The 18,974-nt window shown below is 41.1% G+C and overlaps 1 protein-coding gene across 5 annotated transcripts in view; it reads right to left on the reverse strand.

Annotated features, from left to right (window-relative positions):
* The window catches only part of trappc9 (trafficking protein particle complex 9), a 388,126-nt gene that overhangs the window by 232,512 nt on the left and 136,640 nt on the right, over positions 1–18,974 (reverse strand). For all 5 annotated transcript variants that reach the window (XM_034704883.1, XM_034704882.1, XM_034704884.1 and 2 more), the window contains one exon: positions 6,141–6,259. In XM_034704883.1, the coding sequence (XP_034560774.1) occupies positions 6,141–6,259 (119 nt within the window). The remainder of the gene's footprint in view (positions 1–6,140; positions 6,260–18,974) is intronic.

The raw sequence follows: 18,974 nt of genomic DNA on the forward strand, positions 1-18,974 counted from the left end.
TCGAACTGCTAAAAACAATACAGCCCATGACAACAGTGACTCATGCAGCTGGAAACCAGGGATAAATTTACCATAGTTCCAGAGCAAATCAGAAAACACATACCTTTTTTTAAATCATAAAGTGAAGCAGTGTTAATTTTGGCAGCTATTTTAGATTTAGTCTTAGTCTTTAGATGAAAGTGCCTGTTAGTTTTAGTCACATTTTAGTCTTGTCAGCCCTTTATAGTTTTAGTCTAGTTTTAGTCGACAGAAACTCAAAACATTTAAGTCTTTGATTTTTAGCTGAAAAATGTTCTCTCTTTAAAATAATTCATGTAGTCGATCAGATATCGGTATCAGGGTTGTACCAAGTGTTCAAATCGTCAACACAATATTTCACTCCTTTAACACTTTTGCTTGTGTAATATCTTAAGTGAAATAATTTAGCCTGTCCCTGCTGAAAAGTCAAAATAAAACATTCTTGATGTGACCACTGTGACTGTATTTTGATTCTCTTGATTCACAGAGAAATGCCATGAAAGGAATGTATTGCACATTTACGACGGTCCCTGAATGCACCTGCAGTGACAGGCAGACAGTCAGTTCACGGCACTCTGAAATGCATCTGAATCTTTCAACAAGGAGTTGATCCAAACTTACTAAATGTGTCTGATGTATCACCAAACTGAAACAAATCAAGCTGTAGACGTTGTTTTACGGTTATGGCGGCAAAAACCACAAACATCAAATAGTAAACAGGCGTCCCCCGGTGTGTCTTTGTCACTAACACTGCGTCCCTTAAATAATAACTCAGCCTGTCACAGGAATGCATCACTTCTATTTCTAAAGATTAGACGCACAGAGGGGAAAATATGAATTCTCAATGTTCAGCCACTAAAGTTTTCATCTCGTCAACAAAATCAAAACCTACATTAATCAGAGTTTTTATTATCAGTGATGCACTTTAGCTCATCATAGTCTCGTTTTCGTCAAGAAAAAAATGAGCCGTTTACGAACATCGTCATAATTTTCGTTAACGAAATGAACACTGCTTTGAAGTGAATAATCCTAGAAAATATAAGATACTTAAAAAACCAGAAGGAGCTAATGTCCTTACAACCTGCTTCCTCTACACAGACCTCTGACAGGACAAAAGTCCTCCTGTAATTGTCTTTACTCCGACACAATGTTCTGTTATTTAAGTCAGAGCTTTCAGTCAAACCCCGCCTCTGTTAAGTCTTACCATAAATCTAAACGCCCAGTTTGACTTTGACAATGACTGGTTACATATTTCACTTGAGTGCATTTGTACTAGATATCTAACAGGTTATGTAATAAATCCAAACAGGAATGATTTGTGCATTTTATCTGCAGTGTTATGCAGCATTTTTGGATTTGTAGTCAGGACAGTAGTTACATAAAGTCCTATTTTATCTCATACATACATCAAACACACACACGCACACACACACACACACACACACACACACACACACACACACACACACACACACACAGATAAAAACTGTGAAAACTGCTCTTTACAAGAGCTAGAGTTTAGTTTAACTTTGAAATAGGTATTCAAAGTAGGGATACGCAATACAGATCAGTCAAATTATAGTAGTAAATTATAAGTCTTTATTATTCCAAGCATATAGAAAAATAACCAATAAAAGCTGTTTTTTTTTATTTAATGTGGTGGTATGTGATCCACCAATACATAAAGAAAAGAACAAAGCCATGACCAGCTGATGAGGGAGTAAGAATGGCGTTGCCTGTGTGGATTTTTTTTCACTGTTTCAGAGGGCAGTACTGAATACTGCAAGTTTTCTAAGAGGAAGAAAAAAGTCCTGATAACAAAGATGTGGGGAAGAAATACGAAGCAGCAGTAGGCGCAGGAAGTGTTAGCACCAATAAAACAGCAAGTGCTGTTTCCACGAGAGCTGCATTAAGTTTAACAGAGACAACCTAATGCGGAAGTGATATAAACTGCAATTCACTGCGCATTCTGCTTGAGGCTGGCTGCAGAACACCAGAAACCACATACACACCAATTCAAAAAGTAGATCTTTACAGCAGAAATAAACATGTTTACAGCCTGGTTCAAAAAACAGCTTGGGTCTACATAGCTAATCTCTCTATCAGCACACACTGTACGGGGGGTGAATTATTTTCTAACGTGATGGTTCAGAAGATATTAGGATTACCAGTTTTTGCCCAAATAAGGATATGACTGACTTGACTCCCAGACGGGAACACATAGCTGTTGACTAGGAGGCTCCAACCCCGCCTCTTTACGTCACACTATGCCTGGTTGAGTTCTGCATTTCAAATATGGCTGCTGCTGACGATTGGCTTCAACGTAGCTGACGTGCACCTCCTCCAAAATGTAACTCCCTGTAGAATCGACGCAGACCACAAGCCCTGTGATTGGTCCACTCGGGGGGCATAGTATTTCCTGCATTTACAGCACTTCCGTGTTGTGTATTTCATCTCCTCCTCTCTATCCTTCATGTAATCATGTCTGTATGATAAACAGCAACATGTATCAGCTGTAGATTAACAGAACACGCTCTGAATCTCTGTGGAAAAGTAAACAGAGATCGTAGCGGGGCCGGAAACAGACGACTGGCTATCAGAGAGACCACACTGCCCTCTAGTGCTTCACTGGAGAACTGCTGCGCGACACGCACGCACAAGTATGTGGTGCTCATGTCCGCGTCAGCCCCTGCTGCGTAGGGGAGACGCAGAAGTTTAAATCAGCCTTAACTCTGGTGTTTGTTTTTTCATTTCCACTAACAGATTCAAACCAAACTTTTCTGAATGCCTCTAAAGAACATGAGAATCGTTTGTTAGGGTCAATGATAGTGATGGCTTTGTGTGCTCGTATCTTACAGAGGAAAATCTGGCTTCCTGAACTTTTCATCCATTCCTTTTTCACCCTGTCACTTATGATGCATGTTGTTGTACAGCTGGGTGATTGATCCAATTAAAATTTTTAATTTGGCCTCCAACAATCATAAAAACATCTGTGCATCCTGCTGTGTTGTGGTTGTTTTGTCCTGTATGGTGAATGTAGCACACCCTCCCTTCCTCCCCTCACAGCAGAGCGTGTGTTCTGTCCCTCCCAAAATGACTCACACTTCAACTTGTACCGAGAGTGAGGAGGAGGGGGAGCCATGGCCAGGGCTGTGCTGGCAATCTGGTGTACCAGGCGTGTTCGCAGTGGGCAGACACTCCTCAGGGCACAGTAGGATATAAAGCTTTTTTTTCTTCACAACCCTCAGAGATAGCAGAAGCAGCTGCCCGTTCGTTTTTTCCTATACTGACACAGGACTGGACAAATTATGTCTCTAAAAGGGCCGGCAAAAAAAAGATGTGCAACAGGAGGATGAATGGTCACGCAGCCACAGGTGGAGCGAGGAGAGGGAGAGGAGCATGAGGAGCAGGTGTGTGTTTTAGTAAAGCAGAGGGGCAGAGCGAGCATGAGGAACAGTATGTCAATCAATCAATCTTTAATCATAAAGCACCAAATCCCAACAAATGTTCTCCTCAGACTCTCCAAACAGAGCAGGTCTAGACCGTACTCTATGTTCTATTAGTAACAAAGACCCAACATCAAGACAGGATAAGATCCAGTCCCATCTCACAGACAGGACTCAGTCTGATCTCATCTTAATCCACCATGAGCAGAGCACTTTGCAGCATTTAGCAAGTTACAGTGGCAAGGACAAACTTCCTTTAACAGGCAGAAACCTCCAGAAGGACCAGACTCATGTTAGACACACATCTGCTGAGACTGTATGTGACACAGGTCCGGATCATGATAACATATGAGCCAAAGTCTTTGGTTTTGAAAGATGAAGGCTGGGTGATTGGTTAGATCTGCTGCCTCTGATGACATGCAAGTGATGAAGGAGCTCATGTCCTTAGTTTTAATAACACAGTGTCAGATGACTCTGCCATAAATAAAAACCTTTCAAAATAAATTGAATTTAAGAGGTTTAAGATAAGATAAGATAAGATAAGATAAGATAAGATAAGATAAGATGAGTCCTTTACTCGTCCCTCTACGGGGAAATTCAAGTGTCAAAGTAGCAAGTAAACAGTGCAAACATATATATATAAAGCAAACAAGAGCCTATAAAGTAACAAGTATTAAAAAGTTATTAGCAATTATAATTAAACTTAAATTAAAGACGTAAAAAATAAGCATATCTTACAACATATATACAGTTGTGCTCATAAGTTTACATACCCTGGCAGAATGTATGGTTTCTTGGGTAGTTTCTGTTGTCTTTATGATATAAAAAGAGTAAACACAGTTGTTAGATAAAAAAACTTTGCTTCACCCAACCACTAACCATGAGTGAAAAAAATGTTTTCTCTTATCATTCATATTCTCTGAAAAATGGCCAAAAACCCACAAATTCTGCCAGGGTATGTAAACTTATGAGCACAACTGTTCATATATATAATTGGTTATATAGTCTGACGACTGCAGGAAGAAAAGACCTGCAGTATCTCTCCGTGAGACACCGCGGGTGAAGAAGTCTATCACTGAATGAGCTACTTAGTGTTGTTATGGACTCCTTTGGGGGGGGGGGGGTGTGACGTGTTGTTTGTTGTTGTTGTTCATCAAATTAAGTAAAGTTCCTCAGTGGAGTTAAGTATTGGTGCTGTAATCAATCAATCAATCTTTATTTATATAGTGGCAAATCACAACAAACATTATCTCAAGACTCTTTTACAAACAGAGCAGGTCTAGACCACTCTATGTCAAATTATGAACAGAGACCCAACACCAAGACAGGATAAGACTCAGTCTGACCCCACCTTCATCCACCATGAGCATTACACCTCACAGTATTTAGCTAGTTACAGCGGAGAGGAAAAACTTCCTTTAACAGGCAGAAACCTCGAGCAGGACCAGACTCATGTTAGACAGACATCTGCTGAGACCAAGTTGGGTCTGGAAAGAGGGATAGAGGAGAATAAGAGAGAGAGGGAGCGGTGATAGTGATGAGACGAGTAGTAGTAGCTGTTGCCGCTGGAGTCCAGCAGGAGGACGTCTACGGCAGCTCAGAGGAAATGGTCTCTGTCACTATTTGTACATCAGATTTTTTTGAATACAACTGCTTTATCAATCCAGTTAGTCACAAAAGGGAACCAAAAAAACAAGATATATTTTCTTCTCCTTTCTGTTTTTCAGATTGTGAAAGTGATAAATTCACCAGTCCAAGTTCAATGAATGCATGTGACGCAGTGTTGGCATGACATGCTGATGTCTGTCTATGTGTATGAGTATGTTCATGTGTGATATCATCAATGTGGCTTGTTAATGTGACTTTCTGAAAATCAACATCATGACTGTTTCCTTTCCCCATCATTCTCATAAATGTTTAATCTTTCTGCAAACCTTTCTATGTTTCTAGTTTCAATGACTAAGCCTTTGAGGAATAAAACGAAACACCCTGAGGTGGTTTTTTTTACTGTTAGTCATCATCCTGTCAAACTTCTAAGAAGGTTGGAGAAGTTTACTTTATTTTGCAGCACATCCAGGACATTAGAAATTAATGAGCTTTTTCCCTTCTGGTGATTCGCGGAGGAGAAACGGGGTCCGTCTGTTTTAAAGGCAAAACAATGGAGCCACCACACATGCAGGTGGTGTGGCTGCTGTGCTGCAAACGACCTCCAGCAGGCAGCATCCCATCCCTAGCTCTCTGACTTCCACAACTCTTTCACCTCGACTCTGCTCATCAGCTCAATCTCAGCTCTCCTGTCTCCATCTGGCCTCGTTCTGCTTTCCTGTCACACTTTTCTACTTCCCCGTTTGCAGCTTCCCACAATGACCCTGCAAACGATTTCAGCTCAGTTATCGGTCTATGTTAGAGCTCTGAGTCCTGATTTAAAGAGCGGAGCACATCTCCAGCCAAGGTGAGAAACCAGCCTAATCAACTCATCACAGGACAACCAAAAGTTGGAGTTTGAGTTGTAGGATATAAAAAGTTTCACCTCAGTGTTTGCAAACTGAAGCACAGGCTACAAATATTGAGTTTTGTATGAACAAAAGAAAACAACCACATCTTGATCCAGAACAGAGCGATAAAAAGGTTCATCATTTGATTTAAGTGCACGTTCCAGAAGCTTTTGTTATTTACCTTGACGTGGCTGTACTCTGCTTTGCCCGACTCGCTGCTCATGGTCTTGTTCTCGGCCCTGGGTTTGAGGACTTGACGTAGTGGACTGGAGATGGGCAGGCCCGTCACACTGATCCCGTCTGAAATACGAAAAAAAAAGACAAGTTGAGCAGAGAGGCAACGCTACCATTAAAGTACAGTTAGAAGAGCAAACAGTCTCACATCATGAGCTATTAAAAATCTGTGATGTATGACAATGTTTTACATGAGCTGTTGGGTGATAAATTGTTTTAATTACTTTTTTATAAACTTACTTTCCCTCATCTATCTTTTGCTTAGTTCAAACTTCCCTACATTTCCCAGGAGGTCTCTGTTCCTCACAATGAGTTCACTTTGTTCCTCTTACTGATCTTGTTTCCTCTTGTCTAGATCTTTGCTTGTGTTGTTCTTGTTCTCGTATGTACGTCGCTTTGGATAAAAGCGTCTGCTAAATGACATTGTAACACTGTAACATTGTAACAATTATTTGAGGATACCCAGAAAACAGGGACTCTTTGAGTGCATGCACATTTATGTATTTAGTGTCGTAGAGGGATGCTGTTGAAAACTCACACTAGCTTGGTCAGCTTAAAGCTGGGGTTGGTAATCAGATTTAGATCCACTTTTTGTTCTACTGGTTAAAATGATCTTTATGTCCTGATGGTAATCAATACATAATGTGTTCTTTAAAAAGAGGTAAAAAAAGCTGCTATCTACAGCCGGAGTAAACCTGGGAAAACACCAACCAATCCCTGTCATTAGGGTCCAGTTTATGAAACCAATCAAATCCCGTACTGCTGTTCTGCCCGCCTCCTGCGCGTACATTTCCCCGGTGTGCACTCCCTGTCCCCTGCCTCCCCTGAATCTATTTACCCCCTCTGACCTGATGAGGTGCTTTGCTCAGGACTGTAGTCCGGATCCACTATTTCCCGGGACCTGAGGTGGACCTCCCACATAGACACTATCAGGAAAAAGGCCCAGCAGAGGATGTACTTCCTGCGTCAGCTCAGGAAGTTCAACCTGCCCCAGGAGCTGCTGATCATGTTCTACACCTCCATCATTCAGTCTGTTCTGTGTACCTCCATCACTGTCTGGTTTGGCTCTGCAACCAAACTAGACAAACACAGACTGTAACGGACTATAAGGACTGCAGAAAAAATCATCGGTGTCGACCTGCCCCCATCCAGGACTTGTACCGGTCCCGGGCCAGGAAACGGGCAGGTAGCATCACCGCTGACCCCTCACACCCTGGACACAAATTCTTCAAACTCCTCCCCTCCGGCAGGCGCTACAGATCACTGTGCGCCAAAACCACCCGCCATAAGAACAGTTTCTTCCCCCAGGCTGTCACTCTGATGAACACTAAACCATAACAGTGTCACACCTGTCAGATAAATACTCTCTGTAAATATACATGTAGATACACAATGCAACAATTCTCAAGCAGAATTCCATATTTCTATTTTTTGTACTATTTAACTTCTATTTTTATAATGTAAAACTACCTCTGCTACTCACCACTGCACTTTATCATATTATTTTAGCCTGTACATATTAGTCAAGCCTATTTTTTGTTTCTTGTATTCATAGCTAAGGTTATTGTTATTATATTTTTATTTTTTTATTGTAGTTCTTATTCTTATTCTTATTCCTATTCTTATGCCTTGTACAAAGAGAGCACAGTTTACTAAAGTCAAATTCCTTGTGTGTTCAAGCATACCTGGCGAATAAAGCTGATTCTGATTCTGATTCTGATCAGAGTCTGAAAAGCTCTCACCACGGGGCTCTGACAAGCAGAAGAATTAATGACATTTAGTAAGTCCTACAGAAATATATATTGTAGTGTCCGTCCGGACGCTGTAGGGATGACGAGCCGATTCGTGAACACGTTCAGCTTTAATAACCGGCCACTGTCGGCCGTGATCATGACAACCAACAAAACAACAATCAATGTTTGAATGAATGAAGAACTTCTCCTCTTGTCTCTCCTCTCTCCAGCTCGCTGTGAGTTGTGAGTACTAACAGCAGCCATGTTTGTTTGTGTTTTTAACTTTCACCGCTGTTTACCGCTGAGTGAGACATGAGTTGATGTACTGCAAAACACAAACCATGTGCTGAGGACCGGTTTTGAATTAGTCACCATCATATGGTCGCTAATCAGCTGCGCTCGTGCATGTAAGCAGGGGCGTCGTTTTGGGGGAGCTCTAAGCAGCTGCGAGGGGAGGAGGGGAGGGGTTAGACCAAGCGGCAAACTCCGGTCTCAAACGATGAAGCCCATGCGGAAGTGCTATAAACTGCAGTACATCGAGAATCCGCTTGAGGCTGGCTGCAGAAACACCGGAAACTACATAGATATGAATGGGAAAAAGACGATCTTTGCAGCATTAATGAACATGTTTACAGCCTGGTTCAAAAAACGGCTTGGCCCTACGAAGCTAATCTCTCTAATGGCACACACTGTACGGGGGGTGAATTTTTTTTTCAGAAGATATTAAGATTACGAGTTTTGCCCAAATAAGGACATGACTGACGTGACTCCTGGTCGGAAACACACAGCCATTGGCTAAGAGGCTCACACTACGTCACACTCTGCCTGGTTGAGTTCTGCATTACCAATATGGCTGCTGCCGTCGATTTGCTTCAAAACAGCTCTCCGGAACAGATGGGTGACATCACGGATACTACGTCCATATTTTATACAGTCTATGGGTTAGACAGAGTATTGAGGAAATGCTACATTCAAATTCATGCTAGTTGTCCGTGACTACCAACCCTAGCTATAAGGGATTTAGGAAGTCATTGTATTGAGTGTGTTCCACAAGTAGGGCTCATAATTGGGTATAGAAACCTAGTATGGGAGGTAGAACCTTCAGTTATCAGGCCACTCTCCTTTGGAATCATCTAGCAGTCAGGGTATGGGAGGCAGACACCCTCTCTACTTTTAAGAGTAGGCTTAAACTTTCCTAATTGATATAAAGTCTTCTTTGTATCAATGTACAAAGTCTAGTCAAAATGCTCTCAATTTGTATTGTCAGACAGTTAACATCATCCTGTGTCCACGCAGTAATTTCCTCTTAAAAAGATCATCTAACACCATAAAGAGTTATGTGTACAGTAATTGGTCTAAAAATAGAAACTCTGAGATTAAAGGTTGCTTCTATGAATAAGGAGAATAAATACATGTTTTCTTAATAATTATGACCTTGTGAGAAGCAATATGGACACAGGAGCAGCTGCTATCAGCAGCTTTGTGAGCCACAACCACAGGGGCTGCTGCTTTCAACCCACTCAGAGGATACTCCAAAATGACGCCCAGAGCCCACGCTCTGACGTCAAAGGAATCATATCGCTCTCTGACGTCAGTGGAATGCAAAGCCCTGCAATTTTTCCCCTCCTCTAAGAGAGGGGAAATTACAAGCCTCGGCTGCAGCGCGGGCAATTGGGCTCTCATCAGATAGATCGTCATATTGGCACGCAGACTATCAGGCTCTGTAACAACCACATGCAAGACTGGTAAAATAGGAGAACAGAAGAAAGGCAATTTCTGTGAAGAAGAAAAGGTTGCAGCGAATCAGCAGCCGGCTGGTGTGTGAGGAATTAATTGGACTGATTGAATGAACATCGCCTAAATGTAGATTATGCTCATTTTAGCACCACAACAGGTAAACAGAGGAGTGAATGGGTTTGTATTAAAGCAGGAAGCATTAATAGAATATTAATGTTGCCACGAAACAAAGGTGGGTGCTAAATATCAGAAAACATAAAGAAAGGCTGAGGCGCGGCCCGTTCCCTTATATAAGATCTCTTCGATTTCTAGGATGCTGCAACCAGGAACAAAACCACCTACACTCAATACTGTTTTTAGACTCCACAGTTTGGGGGACTCCCTGAGAGAAAGTGCTTACTAAGTACCGACCATGAATAACTACCTACAAGGGCTTTCTTCTGTTTGCACTTCAGAGAGTAACACTGGCATGACAAGAGGCAGCTGTGTGACAGTATAGAACTTCACATCCAGCAATAAGAAGACAGAGAGAAGGATGTACTGGAGCTATATCTGTATCGTCCAGTATTTGTCTTGTTGAAAGGCATTGGTCCATCCAATTATGTATTTTAAGAGGTGCTTGATCGTAGGGAGTAGGAGGAACTTCTAGTAAAGATTTAAATTCATCAAACCTTAGCTTTTTTGAACGTCAGACATGAAGAACTATGAAGAAGTCAGTGGAATCAGCCAATGGTACTAACCCTGATTTCCATAATCTGTAAATAGGGTTGCAAAGGGGTGGAAAATTGGAAACTTTCCATGGGAATTATGGGAATTAACTGTGAAATGAGGGTAATTTAATGGAAAGGTATCATATCCAAGCATAAATATTTGTTTTGTTATAAGCAGACATCCATCCAAAATGATACAATTATGTGTAAGTAGAACTTTATCAAGTGTTAAATATTTTATTGAACAATCAATTCTTTCATTGAAGAACAAAAACATGAATGTTCAGTTAAATATTACTCATCCCCCCGACCCAACACATTCAAAAATTAACAACGATGCAATCCCAACAAAGTCCCATTCAAAATGTTAAATGAAAAGAGCCGCTCTCCCTCCAACAAAGTCCCCTTTAAAATGCAAATAAAAAAGCATCTTCCCTCAAGCTTCTCAAGCCTAGCCTCTGCAGGATTCTAGAAATCATCTGTGCTTCATGTGATGGAGGAATGCACAGTGCATGTAGGGGGCGTGGTCTCAATAGCCCTGCAGTAAGCAGTGTGCTATGTGCATGTGATTGAGGAATAGCAGAGTTATTCAACTGTACTTGCATGAAATCTGGTTGCTTTAGTCAGGATTATGTTAAAATATATTGTCCACAACTATATTTAAGTTCCCTATTAAGAGCCAACCTTCTATTTAGTCAATTCCTGCTTTATTCCTGTTTATTCCCATAAATTCCTCTTAATTCCCACAGAGAGTTTCCAACATTGAAAATCCCCTTAATTTTGTGAGCACTCGCTATCTGTGAGTAAAGATGTGTTCTATTCATACTCAAATCCAGGTTACGTTATGTATGTTTCCTCACTGCACGGCATTATCTTAAACTCTGATGAACAGCCCAAAGCATGTGGACACACAGCTCATGTATTAAACAGGACTAGAGGCTGAAACACAGGACGAGTATTGCATCTATTGTGGAGTGAGAGGTAGAGCATGACAAACATGCAGACACGTCCACGTTATGTCTTCTTATTACCCAGCTCTCTTACTGATCTTCAGGCTGTGTAAGACGCTTGATTCTGATTGGTCTCAACCCCTTGACAACAGTTATTAACTTTCACTAACATGATCAACACCAGAGTCAAACTGATCACACGTCATGTCAAATCAATCCACAGAAAAGAGTTCAGACACATTTAGCTTCTGCTTGTTGACACCACAAGGTGAGGTAAAACCGTTAGCTTCTGTTAGCATCAAACAATGTGGCTAAAATGTTAGCCTCAGTTAGCATGCTAAATCGGCAGGCTACGGATGTTTACATATTGGATCCTGTCCATCAATATGATGAAGGAGTGGAGCAGGTGAGAGAAACTTTAAGTTAGTGATCTCTACAAAGAAAGTTAAACCATGAGCGGTGGTGATGATAGCAGCAGGGTTCAAAGTTGTGACATTAGTTTCTTTTTAAAGGTGTGTGAACCACAGAGCTCAGAGAAGAAGGAGAGCTGAATGAGGACAGTTTCATGTTCAATCCACCACAACAGGCAGAGAAGAATCCATCACCATGGAACGATCACTGACGAGGAATCACTGGGACTATTTTTAAAAACTGTAAACAGAAATCATTAAAAATCAATGAAATAATCTTTTGGATTCTATTTCCCACAACTACCTGCTAACCGTACATAATCCCTTACGTATTACCTCTCTGAATCATCTGCGTTATTATAAACTCCACTAACCTGTGATTTGCTTTATGCTACGTCACATTCCCTTGCAGGAATAAGAAGTTTCTTGAATATAACTGTTTTAATCCTTCGCTGTGTCATTCCTTCGTGCAGGATCATAACAGACACAGAAACCCGTTCTGTCTTTGCTTAACCGCCATAGAAAATAGAAAATCCATGGGCCTCACTTAACTCCCACTGCAAAAAAATGGACAACTGCAGCTGACACTCAACACATGCTGCCATCAGTAATGAGCTGCTCACAGCTTTCGGCTGAAATAAGCTGTATGAGAATTCTCATGAGTGCTTTGAAAAATTGATTGAGTCATTTTGGGATAAATGTCCACACACAACCACTGCCCATTAAAACACAACACAGTGAGAGAAGGAAATGAGATAACGCAATGCAACTCAACTAAATAACCATTCTTTACATTTAGCAGTCCAAGTATTTGATGCGGCGTCTTACTTTTATGTCTGTTTTCTTCTCAGATTCTATCATAATTTGCTTTGGACCGTCAACATTCACCAAGGAAGCCTTGTAAAGCTGTATTAAGAGGCCCCATGACTCTATTTCTTGCTCTTAAGGGGTGTGCCCCAAGGTTCTCTTTTAGGACCTATTTTTATTTTCCATTTATGTCAATGATTTGTGTGATAACTTGTGAAATGCCTGGTATCACTTGTATGCTGATGACACCATTATTTATTGTTGTTCGTCATCAATTACTCAGGCTTTTGAGTTTTTATAGTCGGCCTTTAATGTTGGTCAGTCTCGTCTGCTGAAACTAAAACTGGTCTTGAATTCAGATACAACCAAACTAATGCTTTTCTCTAACTCAAGTGAGTCCCCAGAAAGCGTCCCCTTGGTCTTAACTTCACAAGGGACTTGTCACTAGGTATAAATACTTTTATTTTCGAGGGAGAGCTTTCGTTTAAAACTCATATAGCCAGCCTGGTCTCCAAACTCAGAGTGAAACTAGGTTTCTTCTTCAGAAATAGATCCTGTTTCTCCCTCAGAGCGAGGAAACTTCTCGTATCTACAACTTTTCTGCCTCTGATAGATTACGGTGACGGGTTGTATTTGGGAGCCTCGGCTAAATGTTTGCAGTCTTTAAATAGTGTATATGTACGGGTTACACACGCCTCACTCATCACTGCGAACTTCATGTCAAAGCTGACTGGCCATCCCTGAGTGTACGCAGGCACACACATTGGCTACGTCTGATTTATTAATCTCTTCATGGCTTGGTGCAAACTTATTTGTGTGTGTATCTACAAAGATCAAAAAGCCACTATGCCTTGCCCTCCTGCGACATCTTACAAATGTGTGTTCCCCGTGTTTGGACAGAGCTCGGTAAGAGAGCGTTTAGTTTTGCTGCAGCTTGGAATAAACTCCAGGAGGACTTGAAATTGTCTGATTTTATTCCACTTGAAGTCTTTGGCCCCATCTTAAAGAAAGACCCCAGAACAGTGCCTGTGTTTGAAAAAAATGCTGTTTTGTGTTCACGAATTGCACTTTATTTGCAAATTAGTTGCACTTTTAAATGATTGATTGTTTCTACACACTGTCTGTATACATGCTCCATTCTATTGAACTGTCCTATTTATTTTAAAGGTGACATATCATGCAAAATGGACTTTTTAATGGTTCTCTACCTGAAATATGTTTCCCTGGCATGTCTACAAACCCCCCGAGAATGAAAAAAATCCATTCTGCCCCTGTTCTGATTTCTCCACCTTTCTATAAATGTGTGTGAAACGAGCCGTTTCAGACTTCAGTGTTTTTGTTACGTAACAACAATATCCGGTCTGTCACGGAGTCAGAGCTCGGAGCTTGTTCAGCCCATAGACTGTATAAAATAATACTGAATCCCCCCTCTGTTTTTCATTACCTGCACAAATGTGTGCTAACAAGGAGCTTAGGAGGGAGGCATGCTAGTTGTAGGCTGTCTTAATAAACACAAAGGTCGGTTTTACTCCCCACGTCTGCAGATTTGAAGATCTAGTGGAGGATTTTTATTTATCATGGAAAAGTGCTAGCGCTAGTTAGCATAGCTACATAGCTACAAGTCGTAGCTGTAGCTGTGTAGCAAGACACACGTCTACATACTGACAAATAAAACAACAAGAAACACAGAATCTGTGACCAATCCTTCAGAAAGGTCCTGCTGCCTTTCTGGCAGAGGTCGGTTTTACTCCCCACGTCTGCAGATTTGAAGATCTAGTGGATGATTTTTATTTGTCATGGATAAGTGCTCGCGCTAATTAGCATAGCCACATAGCTACATGTTCATAGCTGTAGCTGTGTACCAAGACACACGTCTACATACTGACAAATAAAACAACAAGAAACACAGAATCTGTGACCAATCCTTCAGAAAGGTCCTTCTACAGGCGTCTCTCTGTCAGGATCAGATTCTGGATCAGATTCAGAGGGTTGAAGTAACGCGGTCTCTGAGCAGCCGTGTATATTCAGCCAACATGTAAACATTAGATCAACGTGCTGGAGAGCCGAGGCACATCCACTTCCTGAGGGGGCGTGGTCAGAGAGAAAACAGAGTGTCCTGAGGAGGACTGAAGAAGAGGGTTCTTCAGGCAGACCAAATCTGATTTCAAAGTGTTTTTTTGAGCATAAACTTTAAAGACATGTTTTGGGGACCTCTTAGACCAATATATATTGATGAAAAAAGCGTGATATGTCACCTTTAACGTGTGCGGCTGACCTCTTGGCCAGGTTGCCCTTGTAAAAGAGGTCTTGACCTCAATGGGTTCTCATCTGGTTAAATAAAGGTTAAATAAAATAAAATAGTTCTGTGAACAACAATCAAACAAACAGGTAAGAAGTGGGACTGGACATGGACTCAGGGTGGCAGGGAAGTACAGAGTCATAATCACAGAAAAAACTTAGGACTCTATAAATGGCATCCTTCATTATGCAGCGCAGTCTGTTTTGGGAGATAGACATGACTCGGCATGTCCCGTGGCACAGAGACTGTGAGTAATGGGCGGTGTGATTGACGATGGCATTGCTCACAATCATTCCCTCCTTTACCTCCTTCTTCCAATCAGTTTCTGTCTAGTTCTCTGTCTGACGGCCTCGTGAGAGTTGGATGGAGTCAGCATTTGGATCAGTGGCCACCTTGCTGCCTGAGTTTAGACTGAGCAGAAAAAATCAGGGGTTTCATATCTGGATTAATTCAAAAACAAACTTTATGAGACACTGGTGATGTGTGATTTTCCTGGAAAACAGATCCATCTTATGAATATGGAAATCTGTTTGGTAGCAGTGTAAACATTAAAAACTGTGTTCAAGGAAGAGATGCATAAGGCAGGAAACACAAATCAAACCCCAAACACTGCTCGACTTCAGCCTCATTCACTTTATCGTCTAAAGATGGCAGATTGAATGTAATGAACTGTGGCTTGGTGTCACACCTGGACATCAAACACACCATTAATCCAATTCAAACAATGGCACACATTATATGAGAGCACAAACTCTCAGTGCCTCGTTCAAAACCACGCTGTTATTCTGAGCTGACACGCAACACTGAGCCTATTGATATAACATCATCACGCCTCTATCACTTTAAGAGAAAGGGGGAGAGGACCGGAGCTAAGTGAAGAGCAGAAATCTGTCATTACTTATACAAAGATCTGAACAAGTCATTACCCTCATTACAGAAAGCCATTCCAGTCTGTCTGGACGCTCCATTAAAGTCAGAGGAAAATCATCTTTGAATAACTGCTTTGTTTAAAGAGCAGTATGTCAGGCACGCAGAGATCCACAGTTTAACATGACTCAGCTGTAATACTGTAACATGAATAATGTGTTGTTTCACTTTGACTTTAATCTAACACATGCCTCAGAAATGTCACTTCCTGTCTGTTTCCAGCCCTTATGATCAACCTGATGATTTGTTTGTGACTTCTCCCTCTGACAGGTCACATGTTCAACAGCATGTCCACCTTCATGTCTCATAGCACCCTATTACCCCTCTAGAACACTACGCTCCCAACATGCAGGCCTGCTGGTCGTACCTAAAGTCTCTAAAAGTAGTATGGGAGGTAGAGCCTTCAGTTATCAGGCCCCTCTCCTTTGGAATCATCTACCAGTCAGGGTCCGGGAGGCAGACACCCTCTCTACTTTTAAAGGTGACATATCATGCAAAATTGACTTTTTAATGGTTCTCTACCTGAAATATGTGTCCCTGGCATGTCTACAAACCCCCCCGAGAATGAAAAAAATCCATTCTGCCCCTGTTCTGATTTCTCCACCTTTCTGTAAATGTGTGTGAAACGAGCCGTTTCAGACTTGCGTGTTTTTGTTACGTAACAACAATATCCGGTCTGTCACGGAGTCAGAGCTCGGAGCTTGTTCAGACCATAGACTGTATAAAATAATACTGAATCCCTCCCCCGTCTTTCATTACCTGCACACATGTGTGCTAACAAGGAGCTTAGGAGGGAGGCATGCTAGTTGTAGGCTGTCTTAATAAACACAAAGGTCAGTTTTACTCCCCACGTCTGCAGATTTGAAGATCTAGTGGATGATTTTTATTTGTCATTGATAAGTGCTAGCGCTAATTAGCATAGCTACATGTTCATAGCTGTAGCTGTAGCTGTAGCTGTGTACCAAGACACACGTCGACATACTGACAAATAAAACAACAAGTAACACAGAATCTGTGACCAATCCTTCAGAAAGGTCCTGCTGCCTTTCTGGTAGAGGTCAGTTTTACTCCCCACGTCTGCAGATTTGAAGATCTAGTGGATGATTTTTATTTATCATGGATAAGTGCTAGCGCTAGTTAGCATAGCCACATAACTACATGCTCGTAGCTGTGTACCAAGACACACGTCTACATACTGATAAATAAAACAACAAGAAACACTAAATCTGTGACCAATCGTTCAGAAAGGTCCTGCTACAGGCGCCTCTCCGTCAGGATCAGATTCTGGATCAGATTCAGAGGGTTGAAGTAACGCGGGTTTGTGAGCAGCCGTGTATATTCAGCCAACATGTAAACATTAGATCAACGTGCTGGATAGCCGAGGCCAAATCCACTTCCTGAGGGGGCGTGGGCAGAGAGAAAACAGAGTGTTCTGAGGAGGACTGAAGAAGAGGGCTTTTCAGGCAGACCAAAATCTGATTTCAAAGTGTTTTTTTGAGCATAAACTTTAAAGACATGTTTTGGGGACCTCTTAGACCAATATATATTGATGAAAAAAGCGTGATATGTCACCTTTAAGAGTAGGCTTCAAACTTTCCCTTTTGATAAAGCTTATAGTTAGAACCTGTCCCACCACACACTGATTGATCCTGGACAATTGTGACTCTGTCACATGTCACTTTATACTGGACAATGACCACCACTGTGTCTTCTATGTTTTACTATTTACATAATACTGCCTATTTATTTTAATTCAATATTTTAGCTGTAATATTTATTCAATATACACTACCAGTCAAAAGTATTAGAACACCACAATTTTTGTATAGAAAATTATGAAGTTCAATGTTTTATTGTGCTCTGAAATGAAAACAAATAAACAATTTAATTTCAATTTCAATTGGTCTGACTCTCTTCCATTGTTAATTGCCCTTTTCTGGCCATTTCTTAAGCAACCCACTACTTTCTGGAGTACAAGACTGTTCTAATGATGCTCACGAGGGTATGGTACCACAGTGTGTTCCAACATGACAGAGGGGGTTATAAGTAATCAAGGAAAGTTGGGACACCTGTAAGTAATGGGGATTACCAACTTTCAAGGCTCGACTAAGATAAGATAAGATACTCCTTTATTCGTCCCACAACGGGGAAATTCATGGAGTTACAGCAGCAAACAAAAAGGTGTACAGTACAAGAATTTCAACAAGAATATATATATAAAAAATGTCCATCAGAGACGACAGCTTGTCCATAATTCTCCTGTCAGCCACCACCTCCACAGGGTGCATAACAGCAACCTATTTCTTATTCCCTGAAAAAGGTATTTTCGTATAATTCTGAAATGTGTATTATTTTCCAGTTTGGGGTAATCTTACCTTCTTTTTTTTTTTTTTTTTACCTCTGGCTGTTCACCACTTACCTTTGTACCATTTCAAGCTATTTGATGGACTTGAACTGCTTTGATTTCAATCAAAAAGTGGAGAAATTGGAGTGTTCTAAAACTTTTGACCGGTAGTGTAATTATATTGCAATATTTGCATCCTGCGCTACCTCACTTATTCTGTTTTATCTATCCACTCTATTGTCCATATTTAGTTTAGTTAGTTGAACTCACATAGTCAGCCCTTTTGTAGTCTGTCCTCGTGTTGTTGTTTTGTCTTCTATTTATATTCTGTCTTTGTAGTCAGTGTATTGATTGTCTGTCATTTTATTGAGGTAAGCTGCATGTTGGGGACTTTGATGAACTCAATGGGAATGATCCTGCAGGAAGACGGTTAAACCTGTTTTCACTCTGAGATGCCCCCAAGATAGACTCCTTCTTATGCCCCACAGTGACTCATATTACAGTTTTTATGGTAGTTATTATCCACACAAAAACACAAACACATACTAAACTTTCATGTGTTTAAAATAGAGCCACAGTTGAAGTAAAGTATGATAATCATGCAGGCTGTTTCAGAAGTTCGGTCATGCTGAGTTGAGGTAGAAGCTACACTAACAACAAACCAAACCTGGTTGACTGACAAAGCCCTGGGTCAGGTGCAGCCAGAGGACAGTACTTACTTTATAGATGCAAATATTTGGTGCAATTCTAAAAGGTGCGGTTTTAAAAGATAAACAGAAAGTTCATGTTGAGGGTTAGGTAGACCCCTCACATGATTTAACATGATACAGTCTGCTGTAAGTCAGAGCCCATGTGTCTAGAGCA

The sequence above is a fragment of the Notolabrus celidotus genome, chromosome 16 (assembly GCF_009762535.1).
Source record: "Notolabrus celidotus isolate fNotCel1 chromosome 16, fNotCel1.pri, whole genome shotgun sequence".
Classification (NCBI taxonomy): domain Eukaryota; kingdom Metazoa; phylum Chordata; class Actinopteri; order Labriformes; family Labridae; genus Notolabrus; species Notolabrus celidotus.